Source organism: Arachis ipaensis, chromosome B01 (genome assembly GCF_000816755.2).
Source record: "Arachis ipaensis cultivar K30076 chromosome B01, Araip1.1, whole genome shotgun sequence".
NCBI classification, from domain to species: domain Eukaryota; kingdom Viridiplantae; phylum Streptophyta; class Magnoliopsida; order Fabales; family Fabaceae; genus Arachis; species Arachis ipaensis.
The window spans coordinates 84,976,540-85,003,334 of NC_029785.2; the positions used below are offsets into that span (position 1 = coordinate 84,976,540).

Consider the following 26,795-nt stretch of genomic DNA (forward strand, 5'->3'; position numbering starts at 1 on the left):
AGCCCCTGTTCGTGACAGCTCTGGCTCTTGGTGATTTTGTTATTAATACAACAGTTCCTTTTACTTAGCTTCTTTTCAAATAAAATTGGCATATGATCACATTCTATGTTTGGTGTTGCCCTGCAACAATCTGTTTTCAATCTTTCTAGATACTTGCATCAATTCCAAGAGAAAGTGTCACACTAAGTTTGGTGTGCCACTTATTTTTCTATGCAATGTATCCAGCAACACCACTTGTTTGTACAATCATAATGTCTGTGCTTCTTTGGCCTGCAGTGTTATCCTTAATTTTTTCTTGCTTAACCGCATACATCACTTACATTTCAGTATGTAAGACGTTCATGACCCATCATAGACCCCACCACCACTGTTTTATTTGCTGCTTGAAGACAAGCAACTAGTCTAAATTGGTGTGGGAAGGGAGAAAAGTAGAAAAAAGGGCAACAACAATGAAGATGAACTACAAGGTGGTAAAGTTCCTTTTTCCTCTTACTTATTTCCAGTACATTCAATTGCATGATTGTCTTCTAATTTCTTTGTATGTATGTGTGCTTGCTCCTTATGAATAAGCATAGTTTGATTTTTGAATTATAATATGTTGCTGTGACATTATGATTGCCATCTTGAATTTTTGTGAGTCCAAAGCAATGTAATTTCATGATCATAAACAAACAAGGTCATTTAAGAAGAAGTTAGCATGAGCATATAAGTATTAGGAAGCTAGCATGACTATTGTTGCTCAATTGCATTTGAATTTATTTAATTGAAGTTTTCATGTAGGACATTTTATGAAATTTTTGAATTCATGAAAACCTTGAAAAAGTAATTGCAAATAAGGCAAGAAAAGAAAAGGGAGAGAATGAGAAAGCTGAAGGCTCTGAGTACCAATGACAATTCAACTGTTAAGTGCTTGTGGTGTTTATGAATCAAGCAAAAAGCTTGAAAACAAAACATTTAGAGTCAAGGCTAGGCTCAAGTGCAAAAGTACTCCCTCAAAGCTCAAGGCTCTGAGCATCAATGATTAGAGAGTCAAGAAGACAAGAAAACAAAATAAGCTAAAAGAGTCCTCTGATTAAATGATTGTGGTGCTTATGTATCAAGTGGTAATACTTGAAAACAAAGCATTTAGAGTCGTAGCTTTCAAATCATGGTGCAAAGCACCTAAGAAGATAAGATAAAAAGAGAATGACAAGCTTGTTCAAGGAAGAAACATACAGAAAAGATTTCATAAAATGAGCTAGATAGAGGCATCAATCATCTGAATTTCTTTTGTGATTGTTGCATGCATAGAAAGCTAGCTAACCATGAACATTACACTGCTACTCTTCTTACCTTGGATTGTCAAACCTTATTGCATGATTCTCTTCTTGCTTGGGGACAAGCAAGATTTAAGTTTGGTGTTGTGATGCCAGGGCATTATGGCCTGTTTTTCTATGCTTTTTCAGCAGATTTTAATTCAGTTTTCATACAATTTCTGTTGATAAAGGAGCAAAAGCATTAAAAATCTCTGCATGAAACAAAATCTCAAGCATAGGTGAATTTTAGCTAATATACAGGGTAAATATGATGAAATAGATCACACTAAGTGAAGTTTTGATTTTGGGCATTATTAGCACACTTAGTATAATGAAGTTGTCTTGTATGTTACTTTGATACACTTTATTTGCTTGATTTCAGACCAAAAGAAGCAGAGAAGAGCCACGTTAGTGGCTACGTTAGCGTCACTAACGTGGCCATTAAAGTGGAAGGAAGGAAAGCTTGGAAAGTTAGTGAGAACGTTAACGCCACTAACGTTAGCAAAAGGCAAGAAGACCCACGTTAGCAACCCCGTTAGCTCCACTAACGTGGGCACTAACGTGGAAGAAAAAAGAAGCCCCAACGTTAGTGAGAAAGTTAATGGCATTAACTTTGAAGAAGGAGCAGCGTTATTGGCAAAAATGAGTGCCAATAACGCTAGTGAAGCAAAAGAAGACCCATGTTAGGTTCCACGTTAGTTACATTAACGTGGGAACTAATGTGGAAGGAAAGGGAAACGCTAAAGTTAGTGGAAAATGTGAGTGCCACTAACATTTGCAAAGCAAAGGAAGACCCACGTTAATGGCCATGTTAGTTACACTAACGTGGACATTAACGTGGGCAAAGATCTTATCTGGCAGCCTGACCATGCCTTCTTCAAACTAGAATAACTTGAGCCACAAAAATCCAAATGAGGTGATTCCAGTGGCATTGGAAAGTAGGAATCCAGAGCTTTCCAAGAATATATGGCACTACATGGTGGACACTAAATTTAAGGGAGAAAACATGCCCCGAAAGTGTAACGATGAACATGGTATCAACCTGTAGTAAGGCCAGCTGACCTCTTCACCTTCCAAGAAGTGTAACTCGAGCTGTAGAGCTCTAAATGATGCACTTTCAAAGGCGTTGGAAAGTAGACATCCAGAGCTTTCCAACAATATATAATAGTATGGGGTGCACATCAATTTTGAGCTCCAGAACCTGGCAATATTAATCCGCTGAACGCGGACGTTATTGGCACTCACGTTTTCCAATAAGGTCAGCGACTATGCCAGCGACCTTGTCTACTTCAAAGGAGCATAACTTGAGTTACAGAGGTCCAATTGAGGTGATTCTAATTGTGTTAGAAAGCTGACCTTCAGATCTTTCCAACGATATATAATACTCTATAGTGGGCATGAAATTGGAGCACCAAACAGAGGCATCTTTTAAGCCCCAAAACACCAACTGGGTAGCAAGTGTGACGTTAGCCAGACTAACTTTAGCACTAACGCCACACTTGTAGCGTTAGTGTGGCTAATGGCAGAAATAACGCCAAGTCACCATGGACCTCAATTTGATTCACTTCTCTCTCAAGTCCACTTCAAAGCTCAAGCAAGCAAGCCCACAATTGTCAACCAATCAAGGCCACAAGAAGCATCTAGAATAGTTAATTTTCATTTCATTGTAATTTGCTTTTAATTTCATTTCATTTTGTAATTTAGGAGAGCCTATATAAAGGCCTTAGCTTTTACTTTGAAATCATCCTGGAAGGGGGGGAGAGTGAAGACCAATTCAAACTTCTGTGAATTGGCACACTCCAAGGGGAGTGGGTCTTCGGACCCCTCCCCTCAACCACTCTTCTTCCTTTTCTCTTCTTTTCTTCCTTAGGAGTAGTTCCGTTTTAGTTGTAATTTTCATTTATGAACTTTAAAGTTTTATTTTCAGTTTTAATCTTCATCTTTACTTTTTTGCACTTTCTTTCTTTTCTATTTTGGTAGAGCAATGATCGACTAACTCTTTTCATTGGGTTAGAGAGCTCTATTGTAATTCAATGGATCAATTGTAGTTCTTATTCTTCTTCTTCTTTCTTTTCTCTTGATTTTACTAGAGAGCTTTCGATCTTCATCCAATTGGGTAATTGTCTCAGAAGAGAAATTACTCATACTTGGATTTCCTCTGAACCTTGGAAGAGGAATGAGGAGATCATGCTAGAAAAGCTCTCTCACATTGGATTAGGTTGGGGGTTGGATGGATATTGTGACATTTAATCTTACCAATAATTTGATCTATGAATGTGTGTGGTATAATCAATGACCAAACTTCATCTCTTCCCATGAGCAATTAAATCAAGGAATTGGGAAATTGTTCAAGCTTAGAGAGATTGGATTGCCAAGGAATTGGGATCCAATCACTTAAGATTGCCAAGGAGATCAATGAATGCATTGATTGAGGAAGAGATGAGAATGAACTTGATCCGGAGGATTGCAATATCTCTTTATCCCAATGTTCATTTTATTTTTAGTTGTTACATTTATTTTCCTTGCCATTTTACTTTTCTACACTTTATTGCTTTTCCTTTCTTTTCTGTCAATTTATAATTCCTGTTGCTCATCATCCAAATCTGAACCGTCTGACTAGGATAATGAATTAGCCATTGATTGCTTAATCCGTTAATCTCTGTGGGATTCGACCTCACTCTTTTGTGAGTTATTACTTGACGACAATTCGGTATACTTGCCGAAGGAAATTTGTTGAGAGACAAGTTTCCGTGCATCACATATTCTGCTTGGTTGTTCGACACTGGAAACTCGAACTTGACCGACTGTTCGTAAATGACCCCGGTTGGGCTTTCTAAGATGATCCTGGCGCCCCCAGACGTCTGGTTGGAGGCTCCGTCTACATGGAGCTTCCACTGTGTGCCCGTGTCCTCGGTTGGGTCTCTGGTTACTTCCACCAGGAAGTCTGCCATTGCTTGCGCCTTGATTGCATGTCGAGGCTCGTACCTTAAGTCATATTGAGACAGCTCGATGGCCCAGGTCATCATCCTTCCCGCTAGGTCAAGTTTTTGGAGCACTTGACGAATTCCCTGGTCCGTTCTTACGACCACTTGGTGACCTTGGAAGTATTACCATAGCTTGCGGGAAGAGGTTAGGAGCGCTAGTGCCAATTTCTCCAACTTGCTGTAACTAAGTTCTACTCCTTGTAGCGCCTTACTCACAAAGTAAATTAGTTTTTGGGCTTTCGCTTCTTCCCGCACCAAGACCGCCGCCAGCGCTTCTTCCATTACTGCCAGGTACAGGTAGAGCAGTTCTCCGACCACAGGTTTACCGAGCACGGGTGGTGTTGCGAGTATCTTTTTGAAATGGTTGAACGCTTCCTCGCATGCCGGGGTCCATTCAAATGCTATTCCCTTTCTCATTAGGTTGAAGAAAGGTAGGGCCTTTGCTGCCGACGCCCCGAGGAAGCGAGATAGCATGGTGAGCCTTCCCGCCAGTCTCTGGATGTCTTTGACGTAGCCCGGGCTCTTCATTTAGAGTATTGCTTGGCATTTTTCAGGATTGGCTTCCACCCTCCTTTGGGTTATTATGAATCCTAGGAACTTCCCGGCCTCCATGGCAAAGGCACACTTGAGAGGGTTGAGCCTCATGCCGTGTTGTCGGAGAGCTGCGAATACGCTCTCCAAGTCACTCAGAAGGTCTTCGGGTCGGGTGGTCTTGGCCAGGATGTCGTCCACGTAGACTTCCACCATTTTGCCAATGATGTCGCCGAATATCTTGTTCATCAACCTTTGGTATGTGGGCCCTGCGTACTTCAGGACGAAAGGCATTGCCTTGTAGCAGTAGATTCCCCCTGGCGTTATGAATGCCGTTTTTTCTTCGTCTGGCCGGTGCATCGGTATCTGATTGTAGCCGGAATAAGCATCCATAAAGGTCAGATACCGGTACCCCGCCGCCGCGTCGACGAGTGCGTCAATGTTGGGTAGGGGGTAGCAATCCTTGGGACATGCTTTATTGAGATCAGAGTAATCCACGCACATCCTCCACTTTCCACTATGCTTTCTTACTAAGACTATGTTCGACAGCCAGGTCGAGTAGTCAAGATCACAGATGAATCTTGCTTCGAGGAGGTTGGCCGTCTGCTTGGCCACCTCTTCTGCTCTTTCTTGTGACATCTTCCTCCTCCTTTGGGCCACCGGTCTGGCTTCTGGCTTGACGGCCAAATGGTGCGACATGAGTTGGGGGTCTATTCCCGGCATGTCGGCCGGTGTCCAGGCAAATAGGTCGCCATTGGTCCTAATTAGTTCGATTAAAGGTTCTTTTAGCTCGTGAGGGAGGTTTCTGTTCACGAAGGTGAACTTTTCCTCTGTGTCGCCGACTCGAAACTTTTCTAGGCTCCCTTCTGGTTCGGGTCTCGGCTTGTCGCTGACTCTGGCATCCAAGTCAGCGAGGAATACTCCTGATACTTCTTTGGATTTCTTTCTTAACGAGAGACTGGCGTTGTCGCAAGCGACTGACGTTTTCAGGTCTCCCCTTATAGACCCTACTGATCCTTCTTCAGTTATGAATTTCATTATCAGCATCCTCATGCTGATGACCACCCATAGGTCGTTGATGGTCTTCCTCCCTAGGATGATGTTGTAGGCCGTGGAGTCTCGTAGGATCACGAACTCTGCCATTACCGTTCTTCTCCCTTGGCCTTGTCCCACGGAGGTCGGCAGGGAGATTATCCCATCCGGCTTGATGAAGTGGTCGCCGAGCCCTACAACACCATGCTGGTGAGTCTTTAAGTCAGCGTCCTTTAGACCCAAGGTGTCGAACACATTGCGGAACATGATGTTCGAATCTGCCCCTGTATCAACAAGGATCCGCTTGATGAGGCCGGTTCCCACTCTGGCCGTAATGACCATGGGAGGGCTTTCCGCGACCTCGTCAAACCATTGGTCGTCCGGGCCAAATGCAATGGATGGAAGCTTCTTGTGGCTTCGCGCAGAGGATGTGGAAACCACCAGGACTTTGGCGTCTTTCTTGTGTGCCGACTTGGACCTGGGCGCCATGTTTCTCGCCGTTACCACGTTTACTATGGTAAGGCCGTGGTCGTGGTCCTCTGGCTCTTGGCGTCGCTTTGCTGCCCGGGTCTTGTCTTCGCCTTTGTGATCTCGGTTCCATCTCCTCAGCTCCCTAATGAGGTGGGAGAACTCGGCTAACTTTTCGTCCCTGATCGCTTACTCCAGTGCGTCCTTCAGGTCGAAGCAATCCTGTCTCTTGTGCCCGTAGCCCTTGTGGTAATAACAGTAGAGGCTCCTGTTCCCTCCTGTTCGTTCCTCCAGAGGTCGGGGCTTCCAAAGATCCCCTTCTCAGCTATTTGTTGGTAGACTTCCATAATAGAAGCGGTGAGGGGGGTGTAATTAGTGAACTTCCCGACACGAGGAAACGACTTGGGAGTCTTACTCAGACCGCCGTCCCTGGCATGTTCTTTATGTCTTTCTCCGCTCCCATGATGCTGGGCCTGATTGTAAGACGGTTGCCGTTTGTTGGCAGCCACTACCTGACTGACTTCTTCATCGATAATGTACTCCCTGGCTACACATTGGATCTCCTGCATTGTCCACACCGGCTTTGTGGTGAGGTGCTTTCTGAAGTCCTTGTTTAGGAGTCCGTTCGTCAGGCACAAACTTGCGACCAAATCCGTCAGCCCGTCGATCTCCAAGCACTCATCATTGAATCGATCTAGGTATTTCCTGGTCGGCTCGCCGGATCTCTGGGTCACTCCAAGTAGATTGATTGGGTGCTTTGCCTTCACGATTCTGGTTGTGAATTGGGCTAGGAAGGCACGGCTGATGTCCGAGAACCTGGTCACCGAGCCCTGCGAGAGGTTATTGAACCACCGTATTGCAGGTTCCGCTAAGGTGACCGGGAAAGCGCGGCACTTTACCTCGTCTCCCACTCCCTCCAGGTTCATTCTGGCTTCGAAAGCCGTAAGGTGCTCCTGCGGGTCTTGGGTTCCGTAGTACCTTATGTCCGTTGGCTTGTCAAAGTGTTTTGGTAGCCGGACCTCGAGGATGGAACGATGGAATGGGGTTGCGCCCATTATCACTGGTCCCCGCGTTCTGGTCGTTCTTCCCTCGTCGTTTTCCCAACGAGCGACCTCATGGTCTCGCTCTGTGGTACGCCTGCCGTGCCTGGCGTATATGAAGGGGTCATGGCACCTTTTTGCGCGTGCTCCCTCCCTGGCATTCTCAGGCTCGGATTGTGGGCTAGCTGTTCGTCAGGAGCAGCTTCTCGAGACGGATCGGGAGTAGCTCGATTCGGGAGTTTATTGATGAAGTTCTCGGTCGGCCAGCCGATGTTCTAGGTTTTGCATCCTGTGGCACAGTTCTTGCATTATTCTGGCGCTGTTGTCGCCAGTTCCCCCGAAATGACGTCTTTCGGGAGATCGCGTGGTTCGTCTTGGAGGGGACCTCGCGCGCTGCCGGGGAGAAGCCGCAGAGGCTTCCCCTCTGCGCTCGGTCTCACGGCCTGTTTCTCCTGGGCCCAGTACAACGTCCATTCAGGGGATATTCCCCACAAACTGCACCAATGTTCGGTAGGTCGGGTACCGGACGGTTCGGGTTGGTATCCTGGTTGAAGAGGGGGAGATCTCGCCTGGTCGTACGTCACCGGGTTGGGGTAGGCGACGTCCCGAGCACTTCGCGTGAGGAGGGGGTGTCACCTGCAAAGACACTCTGACGCTCTAGTAGGTGATATGTGCAGGCGAAAAAGTGGTATTTGGAATGTAACGTAGCTTGGGGGAAGGGCAGGACCTTCCCCATATACACCATGTCATAGGTGGGCCCATCAAGGACAGGCCCACCTTCCTTGATGCCTCTTTCTCACAGCTGAAGCATAGCTGGCAGGGACACGTATCCGGGTCGGTGACTGAGCGTCTCGCTCCCGACCGTCCGGGTCGGGTGGTGCTCGGGTCGGGCCGGCCCGCTAGTGGTTTGGGCCAGGCCGTAACAAAATATATATATATATACACATCATCAAACATCGCAAACTTACTTTACCCACCACCATCAATTTTCTCATGTCATTATTCGTCAACCCAACCATTTCACAACAATTCAACACAAAATGCATATCAATACATGGTTCAACCTTCACATACATTAATACACATTACAATTAATTCAATCTCATACTCACTTATCAAATATCATCATTATTCATTCAAATCATCATCTCATCAATCATTAATCACAAGAATCAACCACCAATCCATTCTCATCCCAATAAAACATTTTTCTTTAATTCTACTAAGCATTAACATAGTAATACATTCCATCCTATCCTTCGGTCATCTGATGCCAGGGCATTTTGGTCAGTTTTACTGACCTTTTCTTTACTGTTTTAGGGTAGTTTCATGCATTTTCTTAGTAAATAAGCAAGTTTTGGGTAGATATTCACTTACATCTTGATTCAAGCAAATATTGTGAACTTTAGATGATTTTATGAGAATTATACATGAATTGAATGATAAAATGGATGATGCATGATCTCAAGATTTAGAACCAAGCTTTGATGCACTTTATTTGCTTGATTTCAGGACAAAGGAAGCAAGAAAGAGCCACATTAGTAGCCACGTTAGTCTAACTAAAGTGACCACTAACGTGGAATGGGAGCTAGCTTGCAACGTTAATGGAAAAAGTGATCACCAATAACGCCTTCGAAAGCCATCATAGCCCATGTTAGTGGCCACGTTAACTACATTAACGTGGAAGCTAATGTGGAGGAAAAAATGATGGGCCAACGTTAGTGACACTCACCTTTGTCACTAACGTTGGAGATGGCAATCACCACCATGTTAGTGGTCACGTTAATGCAATTAATGTGAGGCACTAACGTGGGAAGAAGGGGCGTTTGAAGCGTTAGTGACAAAGGTAAGTGTCACTAATGCTCTCGAAGCTTGGGCATGCCCACGTTAAGGGCCACGTTAGTTACACTAACATGGATCACTAACGTGGGGAAAAGAAGCAAGAAAGGACGTTTTTGGAAAAGGTGAATGCCAATAACGTTTGCGAAGGACCAAAAGCCAACGTTAGTGGTCACGTTAGTGCCACTAACATTGAAGTTAACATGAGTCCATTAAGGTTTGGAGCGTTAGTGAAAAAGGTTTTCGTCACTAACGTCTTCGAACCCAAATTCACACTTAACGTTAACACCACTAACATTCTAACTAACTTGCTACCATGCCTGATTCACTTTCCCTCTGCAAGAAAAGCTAAGCCCACTGAAGACTATAAATGCTTCAACTAAAGATCCAAAGGCCCATATCCAAGACTTGAAGAGCCAACTAGAAGATCAGAAGAGTAGTATATATAGGAGTAGTTTTGAACTAGTAGGGAGCTTTTGGCATTTTGGAGAACTACACTTTGTATATTTTACTTTCTCTGCAACTTCTAGTTTTATTTTGAGAATGTACTTTTCATTTATGCTTTCCATTTCCAGAGCTATGAACAACTAAACCCCTTTCATTGGGTTAGGGAGCTCTGTTGTAATTTGATGGATCACTAATAGTTTTCATTATTCTTCTTCTTTCTTTTCTCTTGATTTTACTAGAAAGCTTTCAATCTTCATCCTATTGGGTAGTTGTCTTGGAAAAGAAGCTATTCATACTTGGATCTCTTCGGAACCATAGAAGAGGAATGAAGAGATCATGCTAGAAATGCTTTCTCATGTTGGACCAAATTGGGGTTTGGATGGATATAGTGACATATAATCCTACCAACACTTTGATTTGGGAATACATGTGGTATAATCAGTGACCATACTTCATCTCTTCTCATGAGCAATTAGACCAAGGAATTGGCTATTAATCAAGATTTGAGAGATTAGGTTTCCAAGGAATTGGAATCCAATCACTTAAGATTGCCAAGGAGATCAATGAATGCATTGATTGAGGAAGAGATGAGAATAAACTTGATCCAGAGAATACAACATCTCATGAGCCCAATGAATCCCCCATTTCTGATCTTACCCATTCTCTTTACTTTCTGCCATTTACTTTTATGTTCATTTCCCCAAATCCCCATTTAAGATTCTGCAATTTACTTTCCGCCATTTACATTTTGCTCTTTATTTCCAGCATTTACACTTTCTATTATTTACTTTCCCGCCATTTACGTTTCTGCAAATATCAACTCATTTTCTGCTTAGCTCAACTAGAACATTCCTCTGATTAAAGTTGCTTGACCAATCAATCCCTGTGGGATTCGACCTCACTCTATTGTGAGTTTTTACTTGACGACAATTCGGTATACTTGCCGAGAGAAATTTTTTGAGAGACAAGTTTCCATGCATCAAGTTTATGGCGCCGTTGCCGAGGATTGATTTTGTATTAACAATGATTAAATTGGTGGATAACTAGATTGAGCATTTTTCATTTGTTTGATTTAATTTTATTTGAGTGATTTACTTTCAGTTTTAGTTATTTTCTTCCCTTTACCCCTTACCCGTTGTGGTGTTATCTTTAATTTTTTTTACAATTCAGTTCACTAACTCACTAACTGTTTGATATATTGCATCACTCACCCTAACAGCATTCCTAACCAGAGTAAACTCCATTCAACTTCTCTCTTGCTTTTTGCTCTGTTGGTTGTATGACAGGTAGAAGAAGCGGGTGAAGAAAGAACTTTTGCGGGGTCTAGAAATTCGCAGATAAATCCTCGTTGCAGGTATAGCTTCTAAACCAACAAAAGTCCTTTCTTACAAACGTTTACAAGTAACAAACCCCTTTAAAATTGATAACCAAAGTATTCAAACCTCGGATCGTCTTCTCAAGGAACTGCAGGGAGGTATGTTCTTATTATTGGTTATGAGTTTGTAAATTGGGGGTTTTGAAAGTAAGGAACAGGTAATTTAAATGACAAGTAAAATAAATAAATAACTATAAAATAAACTCTTGGCAAGGTATGAAAATTCGGAAGTTCTATCCTAGTTACTCTTATGAGAATTGAGTTTTAATCCCACTTAGTTAACCTAAAGCAAAGGAAAGTCAAGTGGACTAATTAGTTAGATTCCCAAGTCCTAGCCAACTCCTAAGGAAAGACTAGAGTTAGTGGAATTCCAGTCAATTAGCAGACGTAATAATCAATCACAACAAGTTTGATAACTCAAGAGCTTCCAATTAATCAATTAAAGCCAAGAATATAACAAGCTAAATAAGAATCAATAACCTAAAATACCTCAATTGTATTAATAAGAGAAAATCCTAACATGAATGGGTCATAAGCCAATTTGGCAACAAAAGTAATTAAATGAGAGCATTAAAGTATCTGACAGTAAAAGAGAAATATAAAATAAAAGAAATATTAAACCTGATGAAGAGTTGAAATCCTAAATCCTTTAAGAGGAATCTTAATCCTAAAACCTAAGAGAGAGGAGAGAACATCTCTCTAAAAACTACATCTAAATCATGAAAAGTGAATAATTGAAGGCCTCCCAATGAATGGATGCATCCCCCCACTTTATAGCCTCTAATCTGTGTTTTTTGGGCCAAAAACTGGGTCAAAAACAGTCCAGAAATCGCCCCCAGCATATTTTGGTACGTACAGGTCGTGGAAAAGTGACGCGGAAGCGTCGTCCATGCGTTTGTGTGGATTGTGTTTCTGCCAGGCATGCATCCGTGTGATCCACGCGTTTGCGTCGCCTGGCTTTGAGGAAACTATGGCAAATTATATATCGTTGCGAAGCCCCAGATGTTAGCTTTCCAACGCAACTGAAACCATCTCATTTGGACCTTTGTAGCTCAAGTTATGACCGTTTGAGTGCGAAGAGGTTAGGCTGGACAGCTTAGCAATTTCTTCAACTTCTTGTATTCCTTCCACTTTTGCATGCTTTCTTTCCATCCTCTGAGCCATTCCTGCCCTGTAATCTCTGAAATCACTTAACACACATATCACGGCATCGAATGATAATAAGAGAGGTTTAAAGTTAGTAATTTAAAGGCCAAAGAAGCATGTTTTCAATCATAGCACAAAATCAGGAAGGAAAACGTAAAACATGCGAATAGTATGAATAAGTGGGTAAAGAGTTGATAAAAACCACTCAATTGAGCACAAGATAAACCATGAAATAGTGGTTTATCAACCTCTCCACACTTAAACATTAGCATGTCCTCATGCTAAGCTTAAGAGAACTAAAAGAGTGAAGGGGAATGGTAAAATGTATGAAATGCAATCCTATCTATATGAATGCAGCTACATGCAAAATGTTTCTACCTACTTGGTTAAAAGTAAACAAGTTCTCCAAGATAAATATAAATCAAATTCCCCTAATTCAAATCATACAATAAAAAGACAAGTAAACTTGTAAGAAGACAGCTCATGAAAGCAGGGAACATAGAATCAAGCATTGAACCCTCACTGGTAGTGTATATGCACTCTAACTCTCATGTGTCTAGGGTCAATCACTCTATTCTTCCCTAGTCATGCTTTCTAAACCTTGTTCTTCATCTAACCAATCAACAAATATTTAGCATACCAATGCAAATATCATGAGGTCTTTTCAGGGTTGTAATGGGGCTGAGGTAAAGATAAGGATATATATAAGGCTAAGTGAGCTAACAAAGTGAATCCTTGATTAGTCTAAGATCTCACCTAACATATACATACTTTATATAATTTAAAATGCTTTACCTAGCTACCCAAATTTTTCCCACTTTTGTATTACATGCTCATGTATCAAACTTATTTTTGAATTTTGTCCCATGTGCATTGATTTTTTTTTTATTTTGCATTTGCGGTAATATTATTTTTCTCTTTTTTTTTCTTTTTTTTTGTATCCCCTTATTTAATTACTTAATATTTTTTTTTCAATGCACATGATAATTTAATTATTTTGATTTCACATGAGCATGCTTCCCAAATTTTCAAATAACTTATTCAATTTAATTCCCTACTTTTTTTTTCATCCCATGTTCCCATAAAATTTCCCATACTTAAATTATACACAATATCTATCTTAAGCTAACCAAGGATTCAATCTTGGGATTTTTAATTTGTTTTTCTGCTTAAGGCTAGTAATGTCGTTATAAAACAGAATAAACGGGGATAAAAGGTTCAAGGCGGCTAACAAGGGTGATGTAAAAGGTAGGCTTATTTGGGATAAGTGAGCTAATAACAAATAATGGCCTCAATCATACGCAAGCATGTAAATACACTAAATATTGGACATATAGACTGAAACAAAGTAAAGATTGCAATCATAGAGAAGAAAACACACAAGAATAAAAATTTATGGTTAAATAATGTAACCATGTAAATAAGCTCAAAATCTCACAGGTTGTGTGTTCTTTGGCTCAAAAACCATGTTCCAAATACAACTTCAAACAAATTTAACATATAAAAATTTTAATTTTTTTTTAATTTAAATTAGTGAAATATTTCAAAAATAGGGTCTGAAAAAGAAACTTATTATTTTTCAACCAAGTAGTAACTAAATGCATAAAATCAAACAAATATGCAAATGCAACAACTAATTTAACAAAGAAAATTAAACTTTGGTGTTAAAATATGAAGTAACTAACCCATGGAAGTCGGTATCGACCTCCCCACACTTAAAGATTGCGCCGTCCTCAGTGCATGCTAAGATGTGCAGGTGGATGGGGGTTGTGGTTCTTCAGTTGGGGCTCTTTTTGTTCCTTTCCTTGCCGGTGGTTTGGGAGTAGCTTTCTCTTTACCCTTTTTGGTGGCCATCCTGAAAAGGAAAAAGAAAGTAACTTTTAAAGCTAAGGGTTAGAGCAAGGAAGAGAGCGGGAAAGGTGGTAATCAATGCACAATAAAGAAGAACGACGTTAACACATGGTCATGACTACATGTGAAAAGTTCATCAATGGAAATATAGTAAGTGCATGTAATGACAATTAAATGCAAGATGTTTATTGGCATGCTGGCAAAGGCATGAGTATCATAGATCAACCATTCCATGTCCAAGTTAGATTACCAAGCCTTTCAAAATAACCTGTTTGTAATAACAATTATATTTAAGTAATAAAATATAAAAAAGGGTTTTGTGAAAAGCAAGCATTAGAGTAATAGAATAAAAGAAATCTAAAAATAGTGCACAATACCATACGGGCGTTTTCACAATCACATAGCAAGCATGGTAAATAAGATATTTGAAAGTATTAAATTGAACATGCAAGCAACCTTTTAAAAAGTAATATATAATTTTCAAACAATTCCTTTAAGAATCCACAAGAAAAATATAGAAAATAATGACCCAAATAAATTTCTAACACCAATGAAAATAATGCAATGAATGAAAGTATGCAAATAAATTAAATGAAATAGAATGGAAGTGAAGAAGGATGAGAAGTTAAAGAGATGAAGAAGAAGAAAGTAAGAAAAGGAAGAAGAAAGAAGAAAAGATAGAAGAAAGTAGGATTAGAAAATAAAAGATAAGATAATTGGCGCTGATCTGGATAAGTTATGCGGCGCAGGCGACGCGAAAGCGTGGGTTACGCGGTCACGTGGTGTGCAATAATTATCAGGTGATGCAGACGCGTGGGTCATGCGATCACGTGGCCTGATTTGTGCGATTGGCGCGAGTGCAGCCTCGCATTCGCGCAACTCTCTGTTTGAAACTCATTTTGCCAAATTTTAGGGTGACGCGGTCGCGTGGTTGACGCGTACGCGAGAATGGCCTTTCTTTTAAAAATGACACGAACGCATGGGGAACGCGTTCGCGTGGGAGGGCTTGCACTTCCAGCACGAGTCCAGCCCCATTCCACCCCAACATACTGCCATATACCCCTTTACGTCGATTTTACAGAGCCACGCGTTCGCGTGGGTGACGCGAACGCGTGGGAGGCATTTTTCCCACATGACACGGATGCGTCAGCGACGCGGTCGCATGTATCAATTTGTGCCAAAGGCACACCTCTAGCCATGCTCTCGCGTGACTCTTTGTTCACTTTTTCTTTTCTTCCTAATGGAATTGTGACGCGGACGCGTCAGCGATACTGCCGCGTCGCGTGCGTGCTTCTTTTTTTTTTTTTTATATGCAGTATGAAGAATGCAAAATGATATGGATGTTATGAGTAATTCCAGGTTTAATAAAATAAAATAAAACTCAAAAATAAACAAAACGAAATAAAATTAAAATTGAAAAAAAAGGAACGATCATACCATGGTGGGTTGTCTCCCACCTAGCACTTTTAGTTACAATCCTTAAGTTGGACATTTGGGGAGTCCTTTGTTATGGCGGCTTGTGCTTGAACTCATCTTGAAACTTCCACCAATGCTTGGACTTCCAATAAGCTCTATCAATACCAAGTAAATTCCTCAAGCTTTGATGGAGTTCTTCACAAGCTTTGAGCTCCCAAAATTGATCCTCATATATTCCTGGATCCCAAATCTTGTTTCTACACCCGTCTTCAAGTTGATTATCATGATTCCATCCGGGTGGTTCAGCCTTAGAATTCTCACTGAAGCGTCCAAACAACTTTCCAAACCCATTCAATTGAGAATTGTACCAACCTCTGTACTTCAATTTGGAGCATGCAACCATATTGAACCTTGCATGACAATTCCTACCACTAACCATCTTCCTCTTACGCTTAATGCCACAGAGAGCTCTAAGCTGACCATCTGTTTCAAGTAAAGCATATTCAAGTGAGCTAATTAAGCTTAGAGATGAAAGATTTACTCACTTGTATGAAGGGATGGATGGTGATGGCTTTGGGGAAGAGGTCTCCAGCAACCTTGGCAAGGTGATTTCCAGCTCCATTCCCTTGGGCTCTTCTTTGACAACTTCCACCTCTTTGCAAGCTTCTCCAATTTCAACATCTTCCTCTTCGTAGATTTATTTCAATTCAGTCTCTTCTTCATTACTTACCAAGAGTATAGGAGGTTGTGCTTCTTCTTCTTGAATCTCCATCTCAAGTCCAATGGGAGAGGATTCAACTGTAGATAAAAATTCATTAATGATTGAATCTATCTCTTGATCATCCCCTTCAAAGTCTTCAACCATGATATGCTTTGGAGGTTGTACACTGTCCTCACCATCAATTTCAAACTCCTTAGAAGGGGCTCTATGACTTGAGTTTCCCATGGAGGTTCCGCATCTCCCAAGTCTTCAACTACTTCTTCCTCTTCAACGATCACGGCTTCCTCCAACTGTTCTAATACAAAGTCGTGCTGTTCACTGTCCACCGGAGTTTCTAGTGTCTCCTTCATGCTACGTTCTTCATTAGATTGCCCATATGAAGTCATGGGGGTTCCTTGAGTGTCCAAACGTCGGGAAGGTAGTCTATTTATCGCTTGATTCAATTGGTGAAGTGTGGCATGAAATTTTTCAAATGTTCCCTTGAGTTGCTCCCTTGATTCTTGGGGTGATGGATATGGACATGGTGCATAGGGAGGTGGTGGTTCTTGGGAGTAATTGGGTTAAAATTGGGGTGGATAAGGGTTAGGGTCATATGGAGGTGAATGGTGGTAGTTGGCTTGGGAGTGTGGTGGTTCAAAGCTGCGTTGAGGAGGTGGTTCATAGGTATATGGCGGGGCTTGTTGGTTATTACAAGTGGTTCCACCATATCTATCATCTTGGTATGCACCTCGGAATGGTTTCTGACTATAGTAATTTGGTGGGTGATGGTTATGACAAAAGGGTCCACCATAACTATTGTCTTGACATGCATTGTTGAATGGTCATTGTCCATGGTAGTTTGGAGGGTGTTGTTGCCCAAAGGGTTGATCAGATCCTCGAGACTCCTTCCATCTCTGATTGTTTTGACCTTGATGCATGTTCCTGTTATAACTTCCATTCCTTTCAACATTATTAGAACCAAACTCAAAGCGATGGGGGTGAGATCTCATAGTAACTAATAAAAATTAAAAATAAAAATAAAAACAAATTTAAATTAAAAGGTTATTGAAATTAAATTTTGAAATTTGAATTTTGAAATTTGAAATTTGAAATTGAAATTTGAATTTTAAATAAGATAAGAGAAGATTTTTGAAAAAGATATGATTTTTTTGAAAAATATTTGAATTTTGAAATTTAAAACTAAGATAAGATAAGATAAAAATTTTAAAATAGAAATCTGAAAATTTTTTTTATGCAAATTTCGAAAATTCAATTAAAATAAAGAAAAAATATATTTTTGAATTAAATGAGGAAAGAGAAAAACAATAAAATGACACGAAACTTAAAATTTTTAGATCAAAACGAAGAAAACAACTAAGAACAACTTGAAGGTCAAGATGAACACGAAGAACAAATTTTTGAAAAATTTTTAATAACTAAATAAAAACAAATAACCTCTTAATTTACAAAAAAGCAAAAATAAAAACAAAAATAAAAATAAATAAACAAGCAAAAAGCAAATATTTACAATAACCAATAATAAGGCACACGTTTGCAATTTCCCGGCAACGGCGCCATTTTGAAGAGAGAACTTTTGCGTGGTCTAGAAATTCGCAGATAAATCCTCGTTGCAGGTATAGCTTCTAAACCAATAAAAGTCCTTTCTTACAAACATTTTGGTTGTCACAAGTAACAAACCCCTTTAAAATTGATAACCGAAGTATTCAAACCTCGGGTCGTCTTCTCAAGGAACTACAGGGAGGTATGTTCTTATTATTGGTTATGAGTTTGTAAATTGGGGGTTTTGAAAGTAAGGAACAGGTAATTTAAATGACAAGTAAAATAAATAAATAACTATAAAATAAACTCTTGGCAAGGTATGAAAACTCAGAAGTTCTATCCTAGTTACTCTTATGAGAATTGAGTTTTAATCCCACTTAGTTAACCTAAAGCAAAGGAAAGTCAAGTGGACTAATTAGTTAGATTCCCAAGTCCTAGCCAACTCCTAAGGAAAGACTAGAGTTAGTGGAATTCCAGTCAATTAGCAGACATAATAATCAATCACAACAAGTTTGATAACTCAAGAGCATCCAGTTAATCAATTAAAGCCAAGAATATAACAAGCTAAATAAGAATCAATAATCTGAAATACCTCAATTGCATTAATAAGAGAAAATCCTAACATGAATGGTTCATAAGCCAATTTGGCAACAAAAGTAATTAAATGAGAGCATTAAAGTATCTGACAGTAAAAGAGAAATATAAAATAAAAGAAATATTAAACCTGATGAAGAGTTGAAATCCTAAATCCTTTAAGAGAAATCCTAATCCTAAAACCTAAGAGAGAGGAGAGAACCTCTCTCTAAAAACTACATCTAAATCATGAAAAGTGAATAATTGAAGGCCTCCCAATGAATGGATGCATTCCCCCACTTTATAGCCTCTAATATGTGTTTTCTGGGCCAAAAACAGGGTCAAAAACAGCCCAGAAATTGCCCCCAGCGTATTTTGGTACGTACAGGTCGTGGAAAAGTGACGCGAAAGCGTCGTCCCCGCGTTTGCGTGGATTGCGTTTCTGCCAGGTCACGCGTCCGTATGATCCACGCGTTCGTGTCACTTGGCTTAGAGGAAGCTTTGGCAAATTATATATCGTTGTGAAGCCCCGGATGTTAGATTTCTAACGCAACTAAAACCATCTCATTTGGACCTCTGTAGCTCACGTTATGACCGTTTGAGTGCGAAGAGGTCAGGTTGGACAGCTTAGCAATTTCTTCAACTTCTTGTATTCCTTCCACTTTTGCATGCTTTCTTTCCATCCTCTGAGCCATTCCTGCCCTGTAATCTCTGAAATCACTCAACACACATATCACGGTATCGAATGATAATAAGAGAGGTTTAAAGTTAGTAATTTAAAGGCCAAAGAAGCATGTTTTCAATCATAGCACAAAATCAGGAAGGAAAACGTAAAACATGCGAATAGTATGAATAAGTGGGTAAAGAGTTGATAAAAACCACTCAATTGAGCACAAGATAAACCATGAAATAGTGGTTTATTAGCGGGGCTTCAACTTCCTTTGATTCTGAACCTGAGAGGACCTTCCTTAGATTAAGGAGGGAAGTAAGAGGAAAGAGAGTCGTTGGTGCTGAGGAAGAGGAGGAGTATTTTGAACCAAACATGGAAGAGAATATGGAGAACCACCATGAAGAAGAGGCTCACAACCATGGCAGAGAAGGTCCAGTGCATCATGTTGGATAAGAGAGAAGAGTTCTGGGCTCTGACATCAATCCAAACCTAGGAAACTGTGGAAGTAGCATCCAAAAGCCAACCATACATGCCAATAATTTTGAACTAAAACCCCAGCTCATCACCCTTGTTCAGAACAACTGTTCATTCGGAGGAAGTGTCCAAGAAGACCCCAACCAACATCTTACAACCTTCCTAAGGATATATGATACTGTGAAGTCTAATGGTGTTCATCCTGACACCTATAGATTGCTTTTGTTCCCCTTTTCACTCAAGGACAAAGCATCAAAATGGCTGGAATCTTTCTCGAAGGAGAGTTTAACAACCTGGAAAGATGTGGTGAACAAATTCTTGGCAAGATTCTACCCTCCTCAGAGAATTAACAGGTTGAGAGCTGAAGTACAAACATTCAGGCAACAAGATGGTGAAACTCTCTATGAAGCATGGGAGATGTTTAAGGACTTGACAAGAAGGTGCCCGCCAGATATGTTCAATGAATGGGTGCATTTACACATTTTCTATGAAGGTCTTTCTTACGAATCAAAGAAGGCAGTAGACTACTCATCTGGGGGTCTCTGAACAAGAAGAAGACCATTGAAGAAGCCATAGATGTCATTGAGACTGTAGCTGAGAATGACTACTTCTATGCTTCTGAAAGAGGCAACACTAGAGGAGTGATGGAGCTAAACAACATGGATGCACTGCTAGCTCAAAACAAGATGATCACCAAGCAGCTGGCTGACCTTACCAAGAAGATGGAAAGGAACCAAGTAGCAGCAATCACTACCTCATCAGCAGCTCAAGAAGGAGTGAATGCAGAGGCAAAGGATAATCAGGAACAAGCCAACTACATTGGGAACTCACCTAGGCAGACCTATGATCCATACTCCAAAATTTATAATACTGGTTGGAGTAACCACCCAAACTTTGGGTGGAGAAATCAAGAAGATCAAGGCCAAGATTAGAGACGTCACAACCCCAACAACAATGCAGCTCACCAACATTCCATACAAAGATCATATCAGTACCCACCTAACAACACCTCTCAACATCCATATCAAAACCAAAATGGCCCTTCTCATCCCTCCAATCTCAACTTACCATCATCCGGAGATAGACTCTCAAGGATTGAGACTCTACTTGAAGGCATACGTAAGGAAATCCAAGATAACAAGGTGTTCAAGGAGGAGGTACGAGCCAATATCAAAAACCAGGGAGACACCATCAAGAGGCTAGAATTTCAAGTGGGATACCTCTCTGAGAAGATTCCCAAACCTACTAACAGCTTCCCAAGTGACACAGAGAAAAACCCGAGAGGTGAAGCAAATAAAGTAAGATGGGAAGAATGCAAGATGGTCACTATAAGTGATAGGGGGACTGAGGAAGAGCTGAACAAACCCTTCGAACACTCTGGAGATACTTCAGCAGAGAAGCAGGAAGAGGGTCACCAAGAAACCAAAACTACATAGAAGGAGATTCTGAACCTCTATGCACCTTTTCCCCAAAGACTCAAGGGTGGCGTAGAAAAGAGAATATACTCAAAGTTTCTCGACATGTTTGCATCCCTTCATGTAAACATACCATTCATCAAGGATCTCCAACAAATGCCCTCATACATTAAGTGCATGAAGGAGCTGCTGACCAGGAAAAGCTCACTCAAAGGAGTGCAAACAATAGTGATGAATAAGGAGTGCAGTGCTCTCATTCAACCAGAGTTGCCTACAAAAAGGAAGAATCCAGGGAGTTTTCACATCCCCTGTGCCATAGGAGAAACAAGGAGCAGGGTAGAGTTAAAAGAAACAAGGAAGAAGGCACCAAGGGGATGGAGGAACAAGAAGATCCCTACAGAGGATTTCTCTCCAGGGGATAAAGTGATCTCAGCTTATCTCCCAGCTATCCCACCTCATCTCCCCACCATCCCATCTCAGCTGCCTAAAGTTTTCACCATCAGCAGAATTCTCTCCTTAGAACATGTGGAGATCCTTAATGAAGCCAATGGAGATAGATTCACTGCGAGGGGGGAAGATTTGAAGCATTACCAACCACCCTGACAAAGGCAGAACGTCAAGCTAGTAACGCTAAAGAAGCACTTCATGGGAGGCAACCCATGTTTTATATGCTTTTAAAGTAGTTAATAATGCAAGGTTCATGAATTCCAAATCAACTTTGACATACACTTAAATGAATCCTTTTTTGCAACATATAGTGAAGAACAAGTTTGGTGTTCAAGGCACACTAAGAGAACATAAATGCAACTCATATCATGTCACTCTTAGAACCTTGAACAAATCTTTTTACACCACATGGCCACAAACTAAGTTTGGTGTCACCAATGTTGCATACATGGACAATTAAATAGTCAGTTGGTTTGCATTCATGAATAGCACTTAGTTATTTAAAAACAAAAATTTTAAAAAGTAGTTATTCTTTCTTTTTAAATTTTGCCGCCATTATCCAAAAATTTATTAATTGCATTCTTTTTTTCTTGTAGGAGAAATGAAAGGAAGATTGGAAGGAATTGATGGGACAATTGAAGAAGGAGGGTTTGGCCACTTCAAAAATGGGGACTATACACATGTCTTCAAGGGGAATGCATTGGGAAATGTTGCCATGCAACATTGGAAGAATAATACCCTTGGAGACCTAACCAACCCCATCATAAAAGTGATGATCCTTGTGCCCATCCCATGCTAAACTCCATCCGTTCATTATAAGCCTACACCATCAATCTACACCTTTCATTCACTCACCACTTTTCTATATAAGTGGTTCCTAGTCCGTACCTCTTTACATTCCAATTCCCCTTTCTTTGTACTTCTCACTTTTGGAACTCAACACCTCTTACCCCATCGAAAGCACTCTCACCCACTCCCGTAATTACACCCTATCCTAACGAGGCCAAATTCCATCATCTATCCACACCCTTCAACACCTTCACATATCAAAAGTCACTTATGGCATCATCAAGCTCCAAAAGGCGAAAGGTAAAGACACCGGTGGAGAGTAGTCCTTTTGATGAAGGAAGATTCAAGACCGCTTTCCAGGAGCTTCAATTCAAACGTATAAAACACAAAAAAGTATTGCCAGAGCTGACATTCCAATTCAACTATGATGAGTGCCCGCAGATGGATGAATCAATAGGAGGAGTGGTAAAAGTAATTGATGGAGCAGCAACTGGAACAAGGGAGACAATGGGATGAATCTTTCCAAAGGATAAATCAAAAGCAAGATCAACAATAAGAAGCCATCCAAAAGCTAATCAACATCCAAGCACATCAAGGTGCACACATACATGAGATGCATCGGAAACAAATAGAACAGGCAGAACTCTTCGACGAATACAGGGCATTCTCAGAAGGAGTTTACATGAGTGAGACTAGACATCATGTGAACACTCAAGCCAGGCTCGGATACTTAGTCGGATAACTGCCTATATTGCATCCGGGAATCACAAGATATGAAGAAGTGAATGATGAATTAGCGCGAGAAGAAAGAGAAAAAGTCAAAAGGAGTCATGAATCAGTAAGGAAAGCACTTGAGGATTGGAAAAGAGCCAGAATGACACGGATACAAGGAAACACAAGTGGACACAAAGAGGACAAATAAGAGAGAAAGCATGGGCAGCCCCATGAGTAAAAGGTGGTGGAGTCCCCTCTTCGTTTTATCTTTTTCAAGTCTAAATAAGGAAAATCATGTATGAAATAGAACATGCTTCCATAGTAGCTTAGGAATTTTCAATTATGTCTTTAGCATTTTCAGTTGTTAAGTCTATGTGTGCTGGTCCAAGTTACCTGTTTTCATTTTCATCCTACTTACTTGTATGCTTGCCCTTTGAATTTAATGAAAGAGAATGTTATGAAAGAAACTAGAGTAGGGTTCATATGGTGAAATAAGTCCTCAAGGTTGGTGGTGGAATAATAGATTAGCTAAGTTGGATCACCTATAAGGTATGAGGGCACTTATGTGTACTGAAGAACATGCTTGAAGCACATTCTATGAGATTAACCAAACAACAAGATCCTAATAAGAAAAAGAGAAAGAACAATAAGAGTTTGAAAAAGAAAGAAAAAGAATAAATAAGGCTAGGCACCAAGGGTTTGAATCTTGAGGGATGTGTTTGTGGTGATCTTGTACCAAGGATCTGCTTGGATGAATAAGTTCTTAGGAGTGCTTCATCACTTGGTAACTTGGGTTAACTAACCCGGGATTACCAACTGAAAATCCACTATCAAGAGCAACCTTGCTACAGAACATTTAGTAACCCAAAGAGGTGTTGGACACCAAGGCCTCAAGGAATGAAAATAACAAACCATGTGCCTGTGGTGTGCATGTATGGGGGAGAGAGACTTGAGGGAGTAAGCCCTTAGGGGTGTTTCAACACCTAGCACCTTGAACCAACTGGTTTAGGAGTGCTGGCTGAAAGCTTACTTTAAAGAGTTGCCCCCTCACAGAGCACTTAGCCTAAGGATGCAATAAATCCTGAGAAAAAAAGGGAGGATCAAAGAATAAGGATCTCATAGGATGCAATCAAGTAAGTATTCAAGAGCATGATAAGGACCTGGAAACCAGTAAAGGAATGAACCTAAGTTGCTATGCATGAAACCCCATAAACCAAGAGCTTTACTTCTATAATAAGAACTTATTTCTCTTGTTCTTTCATTCATCATTCTTATGTTTCAGTACTTGCTTAGGGACAAGCAAGCTTTAAGTTTAGTGTTGTGATGTCAGGGCATTTTGGCCAGTTTTACTGACCTTTTCTTTACTGTTTTAGGGTAGTTTCATGCATTTTCTTAGTAAATAAGCAAGTTTTGGGTAGATATTCACTTACATCTTGATTCAAGCAAACATTGTGAACTTTACATGATTTTATGAGAATTATGCATGAATTGAATGATAAAATGGATGATGCATGATATTATGATTTAGAACCAAGCTTTGATGCACTTTATTTGCTTGATTTCAGGACAAAGGAAGCAAGGAAGAGCCACGTTAGTCTAACTAACGTGACCACTAACGTGGAATGGGAGCTAGCTTGCAACGTTAATGGAAAAAGTGATCACCAATAACGCCTTCGAAAGCCATCATAGCCCACGTTAGTGGCCACGTTAATTACATTAACGTGGAGGAAAGAAATGATGGGCCAACATTAGTGACACTCACCTTTGTCACTAACGTTGGAGATGGCAATCACCACCACGTTAGTGGTCACGTTAATGCAATTAACGTGAGGCACTAACGTGGGAAGAAGGGGCGTTTGAAGCATTAGTGACAAAGGTAAGTGTCACTAACGCTCTCGAAGCTTGGGCATGCCCACGTTAAGGGCCACGTTAGTTACACTAACGTGGATCACTAACGTGGGGAAAAGAAGCAAGAAGCGACTGATAAACCACTATTTTATAGTTTATATTGTGTTTAATTGTGTGGTTTTATCATGATCCTGACCCACTTATTCATTAAAATAGCATGCAATTATATTTCCTTCCTGAAATTATTACATGAGTGAAAACTGCTTCCTAGAGACTTTTAATTGTACATTTTACTTCTCCTTTATTCCATTCGATGCCGTGATCTGTGTGTTAAGCGTTTCAGGCTTTATAGGGCAAAAATGAGTTGGAGATTGGAAAGGAAGCTAGCAAAAATGGAAGGAACACAAGAAATTGAGGAGATGACCAGCGAGAAGCGACGCGGCCGCATGGGCGACGCGACCGCGCGGAGAAGATCAAATCGCAGTGACGCGGCCGCATAGATGACGCAACCGCGTGAAATGGAAAAGTACGAGCGACGCGGAGGCGTGGACGACGCGTACGCGTGGCAAAGCAGAAACGCGAATGACGCGTCCGCATGAGCGACGCGATCGCGTGACCTGCGCGATCTGCATAATTTACAGATTCGCTGGGGGTGATTTCGGGCCCTATTTTGACCCAGCTTTCGGCCCGAAACAGCAGACTCGAGCCAGAGAACATGCAGAAACCAAAGAGAACATTCATTCTACACAGTTTTAGTTTTTAGATCTAGGTTTGCTCCTCCTCTAGGTTTTCTCTCTACACATTCATAGTTCTTAGGATTTTAGTTTTCTCTTACTTTTTTGGCATTGGAACACTGAGGAGAGTTATTACCTCATCAAGACTTCGTCATTCTAGTTTGTTTTCTTTACTTGGTTTAATCTTCCATGTTCCTTGCTTTGTTTAATTTTACCATTGGAATATTCTTAGGATTATTTAATACAAGGATCACTTTTATTTTTAATTGACTATTTTAACTTTATTTACAATGTCTTTCTTTAATTCCTTTTTATATGCTATGAATTTTACATTCACAATGAGCGAGTAGTTCCCTAACTTGATGGGGAATTGATTGAAAGGAACCCTTGAGTTGGAAGGCTTGAAAGAAAAATTGCAATTGGGTTTATGGTTGGATTGCCTCCTAATCACTAACACCAATCCCTTTTTATTAAGTGGATTGCAACTTGTGAATGGACATAGCATTCTAACTTGTTTGACTTTCCTTCACCTAGCGAAGGATAACTAAATAGGATAACCTTTAATTGTCAATTAATCCTGAAATTCATTCCAACAATAATAGGGATTCCAACTAATCAATTCCCAGTCAAGGCTTTTATTTACATTATTTAAATTTACCAATTTAATTTCCTGTTTGCCCAATTCAAACCTTTTTTGAAAACCTCTGATTAATAAAATAGCACACTTTTCTGCGACTCGTTGGGAGATGACCTGGGATTCATACTTCCAGTATTTTAAATTCAATTTTCTGTGACACCTTTCTAAATTGAGGAGCAGATTTCTGGCAAGTTAAGAACTATACTTACAACGTAAATGTTTTAACAATTTTTAATTTGCCAATTTCTGCACACCATCAATTTTTGGCGCGTTGCCAGGGAGTTGCAATAGAGTGCTAAAGTTATTAATTAGAATTTATTTATTTGCATTTTATTTTATTTTGCTACTATGAGCTGCCTGTTTCTTTCGTCAAATGACGCGTTCACTTCCTGATCCGTGCTTGCTAGTATTCGATCCAGAAATTGAAAGGACTATTTCACGAATAAGGCGAGCTCAGCATTGGTTAGTCCGCTCTGATGGCGGATCTGAAAGTGAACTTGAGGAAAAAACCAGCTCCCGTTCTACTGATTCGGTTGATTCACGTGTAGACGACATGGCAGCTAGGAGAGTTACCGTCCAGGAGGAAGGAGCCCCTGATTTCACAATGCAACCGTTTCAAGCGCATCACCCAGCGGTAGCTACAAATTTTGAAATAAAGACCGCACTGCTCAATTTGATGCCCAAGTTTCATGGCTTACCTGCTCAAGAGCCCATCAAGCACCTGAGAGATTTCCAGGCAGCCTGTTCTACTGTCAGGCGAGATGGTACAGATGAAACTTCAATTCTGCTGAAAGCTTTCCCGTTTTCTCT

At 40.6% G+C, this 26,795-nt stretch overlaps 1 protein-coding gene across 1 annotated transcript; it reads right to left on the reverse strand.

Moving 5' to 3' along the window:
- Nucleotides 4,808–6,331, reverse strand: LOC107608937. Its single transcript, XM_016310726.1, has 2 exons — nt 5,342–6,331; nt 4,808–5,176 (listed from the first exon to the last, which is right to left on the reverse strand). The coding sequence occupies exons 1-2, from the start codon at nt 6,329–6,331 to the stop codon at nt 4,808–4,810; spliced, it is 1,359 nt and encodes a 452-aa protein (XP_016166212.1).

Coding starts and splice junctions, on each gene's coding strand:
- LOC107608937 (XM_016310726.1), bottom strand. CDS start 6,331: ATGGCGCCCAGGTCCAAGTCGGCACACAAGAAAGACGCCAAAGTCCTG. Junction 5,177..5,341: donor GGCTGTCGAACATAGTCTTA/GTAAGAAAGCAT, acceptor GGCTACAATCAG/ATACCGATGCACCGGCCAGA.